The sequence below is a fragment of the Alnus glutinosa genome, chromosome 1 (assembly GCF_958979055.1).
Source record: "Alnus glutinosa chromosome 1, dhAlnGlut1.1, whole genome shotgun sequence".
Lineage (NCBI taxonomy): Eukaryota > Viridiplantae > Streptophyta > Magnoliopsida > Fagales > Betulaceae > Alnus > Alnus glutinosa.
In genome coordinates, this window is record NC_084886.1 from 49,314,702 (window position 1) to 49,329,698 (window position 14,997).

The 14,997-nt window shown below is 34.0% G+C and overlaps 1 protein-coding gene across 1 annotated transcript; it reads right to left on the reverse strand.

Annotated features, from left to right (window-relative positions):
• Positions 1–469: 469 nt before the first annotated feature.
• Positions 470–2,242, reverse strand: LOC133855853 (cytochrome P450 89A2-like). The gene has a single exon (XM_062291449.1). The coding sequence runs from the start codon at positions 2,207–2,209 to the stop codon at positions 686–688; it is 1,524 nt and encodes a 507-aa protein (XP_062147433.1). The 5' UTR covers positions 2,210–2,242; the 3' UTR covers positions 470–685.
• Positions 2,243–14,997: the final 12,755 nt, after the last annotated feature.

Consider the following 14,997-nt stretch of genomic DNA (forward strand, 5'->3'; position numbering starts at 1 on the left):
TTTGAATGATCAAGTGATAATGTGATATCATCCATGCAGTTAGAAAAAACAATAACTTGTAGATAGGTTGCATTTTTGGATTTTTTTTTTTTTTCTTTTTTAGTTTTAAAAAAGTATAAGGGAGGCGTGAAAATTATCGATCTTTGTATTTTTAATTTTTTTTTAATTTTTTTATGTTTAAATTGTTTGTTAATATTTTTATTTGAAGAAAGAAAAACAAAATATAAAAAATAACCAGAGTTTTCATCCAATATAAGTCCGAGTAAATTCTTTTAATTACGTACCTTAAACATATATTTTAAAAGAATTGAAAAAAAATTATTTTAAAAGAGAGCATATATTTCTCACATTTTAAGAAATACATACAACTTTACAAATTATATATGTTGAAAGAACTCAGCCCATTTGTTTTTATAACACTCAATTTTATTGTAGTGGATAATCTTTATCCCCAAAATATCTGGAAATATTGACAGTAACGATGTAAGTGTATTTGACCATTGACTAATTGAAGCACAACAAAGGCTGCTACGAAAAAGTGGAAAAAGAAAAAGAAAAAGAAAAATAATGGTAGAACAGAGCAACGGATCTAATCCAGTCCTACCGAGACGGTAATGGCTGAAAAAAAAGCATGTCGGCTATGGCCATTATTCATTACACATGCATATACGTACTTACGGCGAATTTAATTGACTCTCTTAGTGACATGGGCACGGAGTTTGGTCTTCATCACTACCAAGAACTCCTCCTTCTCCGACAAATCGACGTCCGCCCCATCCACCGGCTTCCACTCGAAACGCCAGACCAAATTCGCAATAAAGTACTCCAGGAGAAGCCTGCCCAATCCGTTCCCGGGGCACATCCTCCTCCCGGCACCGAACGGCAGCATACTAAACGCTGTTAGATCGGTCACTTCTTCTGCAGGTTTACTGCCGTTTAACAACCTGTCGGGATTAAACTCCATAGGGTTCTCCCAATGCTTTGGATCGCGCCCTATTATTGCTGTCACGATGTTCACCGTCGTGCCTTTCGGGATTGTGTAGCCGCAAAACTCCACATCCTCTGTGACTGCGTGTGGCACTAAGGAAGTGTTTGGCGGGTGAATTCTTACAACTTCTAGGATTACGGCTTTCAAATATGTCAACTTGTGCAAATCTTCCTCCTTCACCTCCTCCTTTCCTTCTCCCAAAACTTCTCTGATTTCGGCGTATATTTTGGCCTGGACATCTGGGTACTTCACTATATGCGCCATCGTCCACTGCAACATCGTCGTGGTTGTGTCGGCGCCTGCGTTAATGAACTCCGAGCACAAACTCAGTATGTCGTCGTCTTGAAGCTTGTGTTCCTCTCCTGGAACTTGCAAATCCATTAAGCTATCTGTGTATGATACGTATTCGAGTTCTTTCCCTTTCAATTGCCTTAACTTCCGCCGGGCTTTTATTAGAGGGAAAAAGATGTCATCTTGAGCCTTCAAGAGATTTATGTACCTTTTGTAGCGACTTCTAAGCAGCAATCTCGCCAACCTGGGAAAGAACCCGAAAATACTAAAGTCAGCGTAATTCATAAGAAGCTCCCATTGGATATCTTCGACTTCTTTGACTGCCTCGTCGCTGATGCCGCCAAAAGCCATGAGAATAAACAAGGAAAACACGGCGTGGTGGAGACAGTCGTTGACATGGACGACTTCGTTTTGCTTGGAACATTGAGTGATCTTACTCATCAATGTTTCCATGACGCGCTTGCGGGCGGGATAGAAAGCGTCCATCTTGTTAGGATGGATAATCTCAGATACGAGATTACGGCGGAGGACACGCCAGGTGGGGCCATAGGGTGTGGCGCCGATGTCTTTGCGCTTGTTGCTGAGAACTACGCTGATCGGAAGCACCGCCGGACGGCTTGCAAAGATGGCGCCTTGCCGAACAAGTGCTTGTTGGGCGAGGGAGTAGGAGGTGATGAAAATGAGCGGTTCGGAGCCAAGGGTGAGCGTGAGAATAGGGCCGTACTTGTGGGAGAGCTTGTTAATAACTTCTCTGAGGTCAACGGCATTTCTGGGAATCCAGAGGAGGTTTCCGATGAATGGAAGAGGGCGGGGACCCGGTGGAAGCTTGCCTTTTGATCCATTCTTTTTGGAGGAACTGAGAAGGCCGAAGAGGGATTTTATGGAAAAATATGCACAGAGAGAGATGAGGATGATGAACCAGACCTCCATTGTTGCTGTGGGTTTGGAGTACGTTACCCTAAGACGCTTTGCTTGTTTATATATTGAAAAAACCCAACGACAATTTGCTCCATTTTCAGACTTGGATGTCACACCCCGCACGTAAAGACAACATTTTGTTGCCCGGTCAACAAACTTCGCCACTGCGTGGCCGGTTATCTCTCATTTGAGACTATTCACTCACCCGGTCAAACTAATTTGTAATCTGTTTACTATCTCCTGTGTTTCCCCGTTTTTTCCTGTTTTAATTTTCTTAGCGGAAAAGGCAAATCTTTCCAGCTGCTAATTCTGACCGAGTTAAGAGAGACACGATTAATATTCATTCCAAAAAAGAATGTTTCAAACCATTATTTATTTATTTATTTATTGTTTCTTCTTTTATGTTTATAATCTATTTAGAACAGAAATATTAACAAAATAATAATTTAGACACAAAACGTTTTTTAATTAAAAAAAACACAAACAGTTTTGACATTTAACCGACAGAACAAAAAGCTCATGAGCAGAGGAATTATTATGTGGGTATATAGCGAGGCTCCAGTGTACCAGTACTAGTGTCCTGTCATGGTTTTTTTTTTTTTTTTTACCTAAATCTGTCATGGTTGATAAGGTTGAAGTAAAAACAAAAATTGTTGGATATTGCAAGGAATAATATTATGTTCATGTTGGAGGAATATTATAGTTTCTCACCAACCCCCTTCCAAAGTAGTTTTTATATCAAAAATATGTTCAAGCTTTCATTTTAATACTTATATATTCTAAATCAAAATTTGAATGTCAACTTCTCTATCACGTCCATTATTTTTTTTTAGCGTTAAATCAGATGCATCATATCTCAACGCACGCACATATATAATGAAGGTAAAACATATATATCATAGTTTATATCAAAAAAATCTCCAGGATATCATTTTAATACTTATCTGTACGTCGAGAAATATAATTACAGGAGGAGTGAGGTAGGCATAGTAGGTCTCAACACTCAACTTAATTAGGTGATACCTTCCCCAGAAGGCAAATACAAGGTCAATTGGACTGTTGCTGTCAATGGATATATAGGCCTCGGGTATATTGTGCAGGATCATAAGGGGCATGCAAGTGATGGCTGCCAGAAGTTTGACAAAAATGAAAAATTTAGAATCAGCTGCAGCGGATGCTTTGGCAGCATCCCAAGCGGTGGGGAATAGTAAAGACCTAGACTTTTAACACATCATTTTGGAATGAGACGCAACATCCCAAGCGGTGGGGAATAGTAAAAACCTAGACTTTCAACACATCATTTTGGAATGAGACGCGCTTCAAGCGGTAAATGCTCTGAAGTCTGAACTTTACAAAAAGTGGTGTCTGCAGATTTGGGCAACTAATGAAAGACACATGGACAACTATTATTTCTTTGTTTAGTCGTTGCTAGATTGTATACATTCACTATGAGACATTCTACAATTCATGGCTTAGCTAAAACTATTAAACAAGTCATAGATAAGATTTGGAGAAAAGAAATTTCAAATTGCATTTGTGATGTTTTGTTAGAGCAATCTGCTCTATTTTCTTGACCAATAAATGAAAGTTTGATTAAATTAAATAAAAAAAAAAAAAAAAAAAACTTATATTCTGAATCAAAATTTGAATGTGAACTTGTCTCATCCATTAATTTTTTTTTTTATTTATATTTTTTTTTTTTTTTGCGTTAAATCGTATGCAAAATACCTCAATACCCCTTTCTAGTGTTATGCTTGGTTTGTTCTTCTGTTGTACTTTTTTTTTTTTTTTTTTTTTTTAAATTTTATTTAAAAAATATATATATATTATCTCAATACACGCGAATCAAACGCAGGCAAAACAAATCAAATCAACCATAGTTTATATCAAATGATTTGGCTTAGCTGTTTTGGTGCTGTAAAGAAAAAAAAAAGATAAGAGTATCTTTTTTTTTTTAGTCTTTTCAATGGTCTAAATATAATTACAAGTTTTTCATAAAAAAGAAAAAAGGTGTGAAATTAAATATGAACTATTGAAAAAATTACAAAAAATATCCTATAATTTTTTTGGTACAGCCAAATCCGATATCAAAATTAAACATCTCCAAGCTATCATTTTAATAACTTATGTTCTCCACTCAAAAAATAAATAAATTAATTAACTTATGTTCTAAATCAAACTTTGAACGTCAACTTAATTCTCTCATCCAATATTATGTTTTTTTAGTGTTAAACCAGATGCAAAACACCTCAACACATGTACATGTGCATCCAATTAGTTATCCAGCCCAGGTAAAACACATCAAAATGACAACATTGTCCTCGATATGAATCGACCCTCCTAACTTAAAAATTGAGGATTTTTAGGTATTTTTATGTCTAAATTGCTAACAATTTGTTTAGTACATGTGAAAGAGCACATGACCAAATAACCCAATATTTAATTGGACAAGTATCTCATATAGACTCTCTCACAATGTGTTTTGGGCCGAAAAAATTGTTAAAGATCCCAATCCTAAAACCCTTGTTAAATTATAAATAAATAAATAAATAAAACCTTAAAGAAAAGTATGGTTCACCATATCCTCAATTATTTTTAGGCTGTTCAACATTGTCAAAGAAGTCTGGCTTTTCGGGGTAGTTTGAATACTGGCCAGTATTCAAAGTTCAACCTCTCTTTTTCTTTCATTTTTTTTTTTTTTTTTTTTTTGGTCTAAGCTGTTTCCTTTCATTCTTTATTTGTTGTTGCTGTTGTTTTTTGAAATTTTCTAAGGGTATAATTGAGATTTTATAAAGATTAAATGACGTGGCAGTATTGCATGGCTACACGTAATGTCTTTTAATTGGATTTCACGTGGAAAATAAACCGAGGGCTTTTGCGCAAATTTCCCTTTCATTTAGAAATAACCCAACATTAACTACTTATTTTATATATATTATTTTTGCGAGGTTAGTTGCCGGAATACGACACAGGGACATTGAAGACGGCCAGATACGTTGAAATTAGGTAGAAAATGATTTTTTTTTAATTTTTTTTTTTTTTTTTACAGTAGAAAATGAATATTGTGTTGCGTCACCACTAGTGTTGATTATTTATTGGTCTTTTTTTTTTTTTTTTTTTTTTTTAAAGTAGATTTTTTTTTTTTTTTTTTGAAGGGAAGTAGATTATTTATTGGTGTTACGTTTGAATGGCGTAAATGTGACGCATAATTATTAATTGATATTTCTATTGGCTTGTGACGGTACTTATTCTTCCAAAAGTCCGACCAACCCACTTTAGAAGTGGTTGGTGGGCGTTTTTCTCTATACTCTTTTTAATCTTTTTTTTTTTAAATAAATAAATAAATTATACACACACATATATATATACAGTGCTTTTTTCTCTACATTAGTCATTAAACATGTAACACGACCCCTTCAAAAAAAAAAATAAAAAAAACAAAAACAAAAACATGGAACACGACCCCTTCAAAAAGAAAAAAAAAAATCATGAAACACGACAAGAAAAAGAAAAATCTAGAAATACAAGTACAAAAGATGACGAGCATCCACAAAGAAAATCCCAATCCACAAAAGAGTGTAATGGTTTTGGTTTGTTTGCCGAATGATTCTCATTTTTTTTTTTTAAAAAAAAAATAGTAATTGTTGGGAATATAAAGATGTGGAACTACAGAAAATTGAAGAAAGCAGAAAAAATAAAAACTGTATAGAAAGAAAACTGGACAGTAAAGCGAATGTAAATCTGTCTCTTAGACAAATATTGCATCTCACTTAAACAATAAGTTTTGCAAAAAAGATGTTAAAGTATTTTCAAAATTAATATGTATATATATTTATTTTGTGTCTTGGGAATGATTGAAAAGGAAAGTATTAAAGAGCATTAAATGAAGATGGTCCCACATGGGAAAAAAAAGAAACTGTAGTTGACATTTATAAGGCCCAACACACTTTAAGCATTTAAAAGTAATACTTAGGTGTATACTCTAACGTGTATACTTTAGTACAGTGCGAAGCATTGGACGCACACACACGCGCTAGTGGCACTTTGATGGCGCACTTGGCACTTTGCATGAAGCATCGGAGCTCGGAGCGATCTAATCATGACCTTCCAATTTCAATTTTCAATCTATCTAATGGTTTAATTTAAATCATATGATGCTTCTTAAGTAGATCCAGTGGTTGGATTTACTAGACCATCACTAAAATAAACTGTAAGGTCAAATCACATTTGATCTAATGGTTTAATTTTTGTTAGTGCAAAACGCAATTAAACAAACAGAGGATTCTGGGCTCCATTGTATCCTGGAGAAATTTTTGATGTAACCCTTTGCATACCTTTCTGGTGGGGGCAAATAATTTCTTAAGGAAAGTGACGTTGTAACGCGCCTTAAGCGCATTCTGCTTTTTTGCTTTCGTTTATTTTTTCAGACAAGGGAATAAAACAATTTTATCCTCAAGATACAATATTGCCCTAATGTAGTGTGCATATCGCAAATTTTGAATACTACTCTGAATTCAGAAATTCTGTAACAGCAGAGAAGATGAAAAAGAAGAGAAGAAAAAAAAGATATCGAAAATCTGATGGAAAAATATAGTTTTTATTTTAAAAAAAACTCAGAATCAGTTTACAGCAGTTTCTGTTAGAAAAACAGTTGTACACATCAGGAAAAATACGTCAAAGCGACACGCATGCGTACGTGCGACGACTAGTGCTTCGCACTGGGTGACGTAACTAGCACAACTAGCACATGTATACTCAAAATCTTATCTAGTATAAGAGCTTGATAAATGCTTATAAAGCACAAAAAATACTCATAGCTTTTCAATGTGGAACAAAGAGTAATAAAAGAAATAGAGGAAAATTTAAATATTCAAATTTTCATATATTCAAATTAAAAATAAACTTAGATTTTCACTAAATAATTTTCAACAGTAATCTGGTTAGTTGATGTGATATAAATGTTTGAAATTTTTTTTGTGAAAGAAATTTTTAATTTTTTGTGAAAGAAAAATGAATAAAATTGTTTGATAATATGAAAAGAAGAGTTTAATTTTTTTTAGAAAGGAAAAAGAATGAAGAGTTGCCAATTATATGCAGTCAAATCCGTATAGACATTTTCCAAGTGTGTTTGGCAAGCATTTATCTCATCTTTTGTATTATTATTATTATTTCTTTATATAAAACAATATATCTTTTATTTATATAAAAATAAAACAATATATTTTTTATTTATATAAAACAAACTACTTTCTTTATTTTTTTTTTCGAATAAAAAATTCAAAATTCAAAATTTAAATTTCATTTCATTTTTATATTACATTAATTAATTATTATTATTATTTTTCAACCTGGTGAGTGGTGAGAAAGGTATATTGTTGTAGAGTGTAGACCTGGCCGGGGGCCGCGGCTGGCAATGACTAGTGATTATCCTAATTAGTTGACTCACTCCCTATTGACTTTTGTCCACTACGCTCCAGTAGGCTCAATTTGAAAATTCAAAGGGTTGGTGAAGTAGAAGAATTGAGGAATGATTGGCCTCTAGACTTTTTTTGGTGCATTAATTAAACACGAGAAGGTGGGTGTAAATTACGAGTTATTAGTGGCTTATTTTAAGCTTATCCTACAGTTTGTGCATTAACATTTTTCCAAACTTCTTTCAAACAAAGAAAAAAAAAAACATTTTCCAAACTAACGTTAGAATATAAATTAACATTTCCCTCTCGAACCTTCTCCACAAATAAAAGGCGCCCCAAAAGTCATGTTGTTGCCGGGGGAGGGAGGGCCTCGGCTCTTGTTCTTGTCTCCTTAGTCCAAGAGGATTAAGGTGGTTTTGTTTCCTCTCCGAATTTTCTCAGAGAAGGCTAGAGTCTCTTACCCATTAGGGCTGTGGAGCTTTTGTTTTCCCTGGTACATCCGGTGGTGACAGACTTTCCCCTAACCCTTTAAGGGCTATGGTGGTTTGTATTTTATGTTTTTTTCTGTTTTTTTTTTCTGTTTTTTTTTTTCTTTTGTATCAGGCAGAAATGCTCAACTCAAGGTGTCACTACAAAAAAAATTGCATTTTGCTATATGCATTTCGCCACGTGTACGGACACAGTACACGTGGCGAACAGTTTGCCACTTGTAAATGGACGCGTGTGCGACACGTGTTAGATCTGGTTGTAACTAAATGCACATTTTGCCACGTGTACTGAAATACACGCGACTACTATGCCACGTGTACTACAGTACACGCGGTTGACAGTCAGCTAACAATCTGCCACGTGTACTTAAATACACGTGGCAATTTTTTTTTTATTTTTTATTTTTAAATTTAAAATTTATTTTTTTTTTTATTTAATTGAATTTTTTATTTTATTTAATTCGTTTTTAAATTTTTGATTGTATTTTTTATTTAATTCTTTTTAAAATTTTTAATTGTGTTTTTATTTAATTTAATTCTTTTTTAAATTTTTTTGGGTTAATTACCTTTTTAATCTAATTAATTTTATTTTTTTTGGGTAATTTTCTTATTTCCGACCTGAAATAATGCAAAATCTATTTTACCCAAAAATATCACAAAATCAAATTAAACAAGTCAATAATTAATAACATATTTGTTAACTACACAAATCTTTACAAACAAAAAATAATTACAAAAAATAAATATATTCATTACTAACAAAAAATAATTACAGGAAATAATTACACAAAATATCTACAGATTTGCAGGGTGTCCCTGCGGATCAGGAGGTATCGTCCCAGGCGTGTACTCGCCAACCGGCGATTACTGCGCACGAAATGGTGTAGCGGAGGATGGTGTAGTGACAGGGGAGTGCTGGCTCAGCCGTCGTCCTATAGACAACAACGAACCAATCGTTGTCGCATTACCTACAAGTAATAAAAACAATTAAAGTATATAATATTAAATGCAAATTTAAACAAGTAATGAAAACAAATTGAAAATAATTTTGTTGTATACACAATATGAATCATACCTGCAGATGCACTACTAACAGACAACGTACTACCTACGTTTGCCTGCGAAGACTGCTGAGCACCTACTGTGCCATGTGATACTCTCATAGAGGACATGAATGCCTTGAATTGTCGCATGCGCTGCTCCAAGACGTCATTTCTCTCTCGCTTAGCACGTAGCATTGCCGGCATTTCCGCCATCTCCCGGGCATGTTCGGCCCAATCCCGAGATGTGCCCTCAAATGGTCCTCCTTGTGAGCGAGCCCTGTACGAGAAACACGTCCCACGAATAGGCGTAACGTTCGGCCCAACCTGCTGAACCCTCCCCGCGTACGTAGGCCTCCCAACCGCTTGTTCGTACGCGTCGTTCGGTGCCCAACGCACCATGTCTCCTGAGACGCTCTGCGTGGCGACAGGATCACTGGATAAACCCTGCGTCTTCCTCTCTTGTACGTCATCAACGTAAAGTACACATGTATTAAATAATGTCATAACACACGCATAACTTAGAAATATTACTAAAATAAATCAGTAGAATACGCATAGGACACGTGTACGTTCATTCAGGTAAGTGCCGTCCTTCCTTGTGTGCGTCTTCACGAACGACTCGGCCCGAGTGAGGGGCGTGCTAGATGTACATGCCTGTCGCCATCAAGTTGAAATATATAACAAACAGTAGAGCGAGAAAATAGTGTAAAAAAAAAAACAATTAGCAACAAGTATGAAAAACATATACATACATCTGTTTATACCTCATCGTGATTAAATCTGGCATAACTTTTGGAGCCCAGACAATGAGGGAGGTCATTCTGCTCCCGCAGCCGCTTCATCCGTTCACAAATCGTCTACGCATTGACCATTTTATAAAAATGTAAGCATTAACACACTTAAAGTAGTAATAAAATTAAGTAAACTGTTATTAAAAATTAGCTCCAATTTTGTAATACAATCAAAGATCTACATACCATTTTTTGCTCAGTGCACCAATCGCTCAGCAGGTATTCCACATCTGCTGCGTCATACTTCTCAAAAACTTTCTTCGGCACTCTCGCACGTATAATCTCGGGCGTGTCACCGTCTCGAATAGCTAGCTTGGTTCTAAACTTCGACTTCCACGAGCGGTGCTTACGGCCAATATCAGCCCACGCTTCGTGTTGTGCCTTGCGCTTGTCTACGGATACAGGTAGATAAAACTCCTGCACATTCAATTTAAGCATTAATTTTAAAAGTTCAAAAAATTAAAACTTAATCTTAAGTTTAATTTAAATAAACAAATAAATTAAATTCATAAACATACTATGAGCGCGTCCCACATAGCCTTCTTAAGGTGCTTATCTACCTTCGCCCATTCGTCCCGCATATGTATGTGGGACCTATTCGTCCAGCATATGTATGTGGGACCTATTCGTCCAGCATATGTATGTGGGACCCGCTCCTGATAAGCATGCTTGTAGCACGCCTAAAACGATTGCAGGCTCGTCCTACAGGTTGTGTTGCAGCATTGTACTACAACACAATCTTCTTCCCCCTTGGGAGCACCCAATTCCTCTCGAGGTCCCTAATCACCTCATAATAAATGCTCCCGTCTGGGTTGTATCCTAATAAAAAAATATAAAATATTTCATTGTTTTTTAACTGAAAAAAATAAATTAACTGAATAAATGATATAATTCAATTTATAATTTTTCCGAACGACAATATAGCCATTATTGGTAACATAATATGAGTTTCAATGATAATATAAATATGTACTTACCTATCAACCGAATCTGATCAATCTGTATGCGCTGGGTCACCTACATTCTCCACGCCAACCCCTTTCGCCGGGGGAGGCTGCTGGTCGTCATCAGAAAGTATATCTTGAGGGCTGTCGGAAGCCAACTGATTAGGACCCAACATCGCAACGTCCCCCTCATGGGGCATCTGGCTCTCCCCCATATCTGGCACCTGACTCTGACTAGAAAGTGGCACCTGGCTCTCCCCATGAACCAGCACCTGGCTCTCCCCATAAATCGGCACCTAGCTCTCCCCAGGCGCCGGGCCCTGTCTCTCTGCCGGTGCCGACATCTGTCTCAACTCCGTAGCCGGCATCTACATCTCCTTTGGCTGTGACAGCGGAAACTTGTCATCCTGTGTCTCACTATCAGATCCACAAGGCCTAGGTGGTGTAAATGGGTACGGATAGTACCCCATATTAGCCATGAACCCTAACCCTAAATGTATGTATTATATATAGCCATAAACCCTAATCCTAAGTGTATGTACTATATATAGCCCTAAACCCTGACACTAAGTGTATGTACTATATATAACTATAAACCCTAACACTAAGTGTATGTATTATATATAACCATAAACCCTAACCCTAAGTGTATATACTTTATATAGCCATAAACCCTAATCCTAAGTGTATGTACTTTATATAGCCAAAAACCCTAACCCTAAGTGTATATACTATATGTAGCCATAAACCCTAATCCTAAGTGTATGTACTATATATAGCCATATACCCTAACCCTAAGTGTATATATTATATATAGCTATAAACCCTAATCCTAAGTGTATATACTATATATAGCTATAAACCCTAACCCTATCCTTTTCAAAATTGTCATCGTTGGTTTATAACGCTAAACTAATAGCGGATATTGTTTGATTTTTTCCACGTTAAAAAAAACTCCTAAATTCATAATAACACATTAAAATATATATATAAAAACCTCTCACATCAACAATTAGAACTAAAAAATTAAAAACAATAAAAACACAACAACATAGTGAAAAAAGTACGTGGCTTTGAAAAAAAAAAAAAAAGAATAAAACCCTAAATGAGACAAAAAATATGAATGAGTGTAAACAAAAATTTCATCAAATATGTAATAACCAAATACAGCATTGTTCAAAAAAAAAAAAAAAAAAAACCAAATATAGCAAAGCCAAAATAGTCCTTAAAAAAAAAAAAATATCAAAATCATATGTATACAAATTACAATAAATCAGTAACATTGCAATAAAAAAGAATATATATATATATATATATATATTATTAGGAAAAACCCTGCTACACGTGCTGTTTGCCCAGTCCAAACAAATTTAAATCACACAATATCACAAAGAAATGAACAAAATGTACAGAGATATATAGAAGAAAAAAATTAAATACAGAAAATGAGAGAGAAAATACTCACAATAAATTTCGGGGTTTATGGATTTAGGGTTGCTTATATATGGATTAGGGACTAAACCCTAAGTATTCTATTTATATATAGCACGAATCACTAACACCCAACAATAGGTTCATTTACTATATATAGCTTTAAACCCTAAGGTTAGGGTATATACAAGTCATTATGAATGTATATAATTTCTAAACCACTTACATGCATGCATACATTATGCGTATATGTCTATAGTATTAATTATAGGTTTTTTAACTTTCTTTTATGTATTTTTTTTTTTTAAAAAAAAAAAAAAAACTTACTGTATATATTCCTATATATTACTGTATATATATAGCACCAAATTAGGGTTTAATTTTATTACACGTCGCCATTTGTTATTTTTTTAAAAAAAATTAGAAATAGGTAAAAATTATATATATATATATATATATATATATATATATATATATATATGTAAAAATTATATTCCTATACATTATGCATATATGTATAAAGTCTTAATAATAGGTTTTTTTTTTTTTTTTTTTTTTTTTTTTTTTTTTTAACTTTTTAATGTATATTTTATTTTTCTTTTTAAACGTAGAAATGTTTAAGGCGATGGTGTACAAAACCAAATCTTAATTTGGTGTTATATATATATATATATATAGCACAAAATTAGGTTTAGTTTTGTACAATATGCAAATTAATATTAAATTGTTAAAGTATAAAATAAGGCTACACTTATTAGGGTTAGGGTTTACTTATATATAAGTATACCGTATATAAGGAACTCAACACGTAAACCCTAAGTATAGTATTTACATATAGCATATAGCCATAAAACCTAACATTATGTGTATATACTATATATTGCCATAAACCCTAATTCTATATATATAGCACAAATCTAAGATTAGGATATGTACGAGTCATTATGCATGTATATAGTTAAGAAAATAAGATTTTCTTTTTCTTTTTCTTCTTTTAAAGAAAAATAAATAAATACAATGATTTATATACATAATGTACAAAACGAATCATTATGCATGTATATAGTAATATTATTATGCATAGTGTACAAAATCCTATCTACATTTTTTTTTTATATATGTTTAATTAAAAACAATTGGCCACGTGGAATATTGACACGTGGCCACATATGGCCGCGTGTAATAAATACACGCGGCCACTTGGACACGTGTTAAAAATACATGTGTCTGATTGGACACGTGTAATAAATACACGCGGCCAATTGGACACGTGTATTAATACACATGTCAAATCAAACACTCGTGTATTAATACATATGTCCAATCAGACACGTGTATTTTTTACACGTGTCTAATTGGCCGCGTGTATTTATTACACGCTGCCAATTATTTTCCTTATACCACCAGCCACGTTGTTATCAGGACACGTGGCTAGTTAGTCGCATCTACAGTAATTGCTACTGCAGACATACGGCCAATTGCAGCTTTTTTTGTAGTGTGTCCAGCTTGGGGGAGTGGCGGCCGTTTGTGTCGTGAACGGTGGTTTGGTCGATTTTTTCAACTTTATTTTTCGACTTTTGGAGCCATATTTACACACCTCCGTTGTTTTGTTTACGACACGTAATGAGTACCAAATATTACATATATGAACTTCTTAATTTACATTTACTAACCCTTTAACTTTGTTATTTTCTAATTTTTTTTGTTAGTTTTGGTATTTTAGTATTTTGCTAGTCATTGAGAGAAAACAATAGCTTTAAGGTGAAAAATGCAAAGTTTGAAAGAAAATACACTTTGAGAAGACCTAGATGATATGGTTATACTTAACCAAGTCAATGAGATGACTAAATTGAAATTTTTCTAATTGGAGTCAAAATCGGATTAGAATTCAGATTCTACACATGTCATAGTATTTCGGCCATAACTTTTCATTCATGTATTTGATTAAAGTGAAATCAGCGGCATTGAAAAGATAACTCAAAATACTACAAATAATTGTGAAATAGGATTTTTCTAATTCGGAAGTCTGATATGCCAAAAGTGCCCTGAAATAAAAGACCGCAAATCTGAGCGAATTTGGAATCATTTTCCTTATTGGATTGAGTTTTTAGTCTCCTACTCAAACTAGAATACTAACCTCCTATTTTTTTAGAAATTCTAGGGCTTCTAAGGTTTGTTTTCTCCCTATAAATAGACTTCTAAGCCTCAAGAAGAGTGTGTGAAGCTAGAGAGCAAATTTTCGTGTAGTTCGTGCATCTCCGTTCTTCTTGCAACGTTTTCTTTTTGTAAGATTTTATTTTGATGTTTTTAATACAAGTTAGCATGTTATTTTTAGTCATGAGAGGCTAAACCCTCAACTAAGGTTGAGGATGAAGCCTCGCATATGATTAGCAACAATATTCTCATGTGATGTAATATTTTTCAATTTTAATGAGTTTGATTTTTAATAGTTTTACTTCAATTTAATTTTGTAGAATGATTATTGGATATCTTTTGTGATTCAAGGATACATTTGATGATTTATGATAGTTCCATATAATTGATTGTACTTGGTTTTCTTTGTTTAAAAAAAATTGGATATCTCTTGTGATTTATTTTACGGATACAATTGATGTTTTGATTTAAATTGGATATCTTACTGTGATTTATGGATACATTTGATGATTTAATTTAAATTTGATTTCTTTTG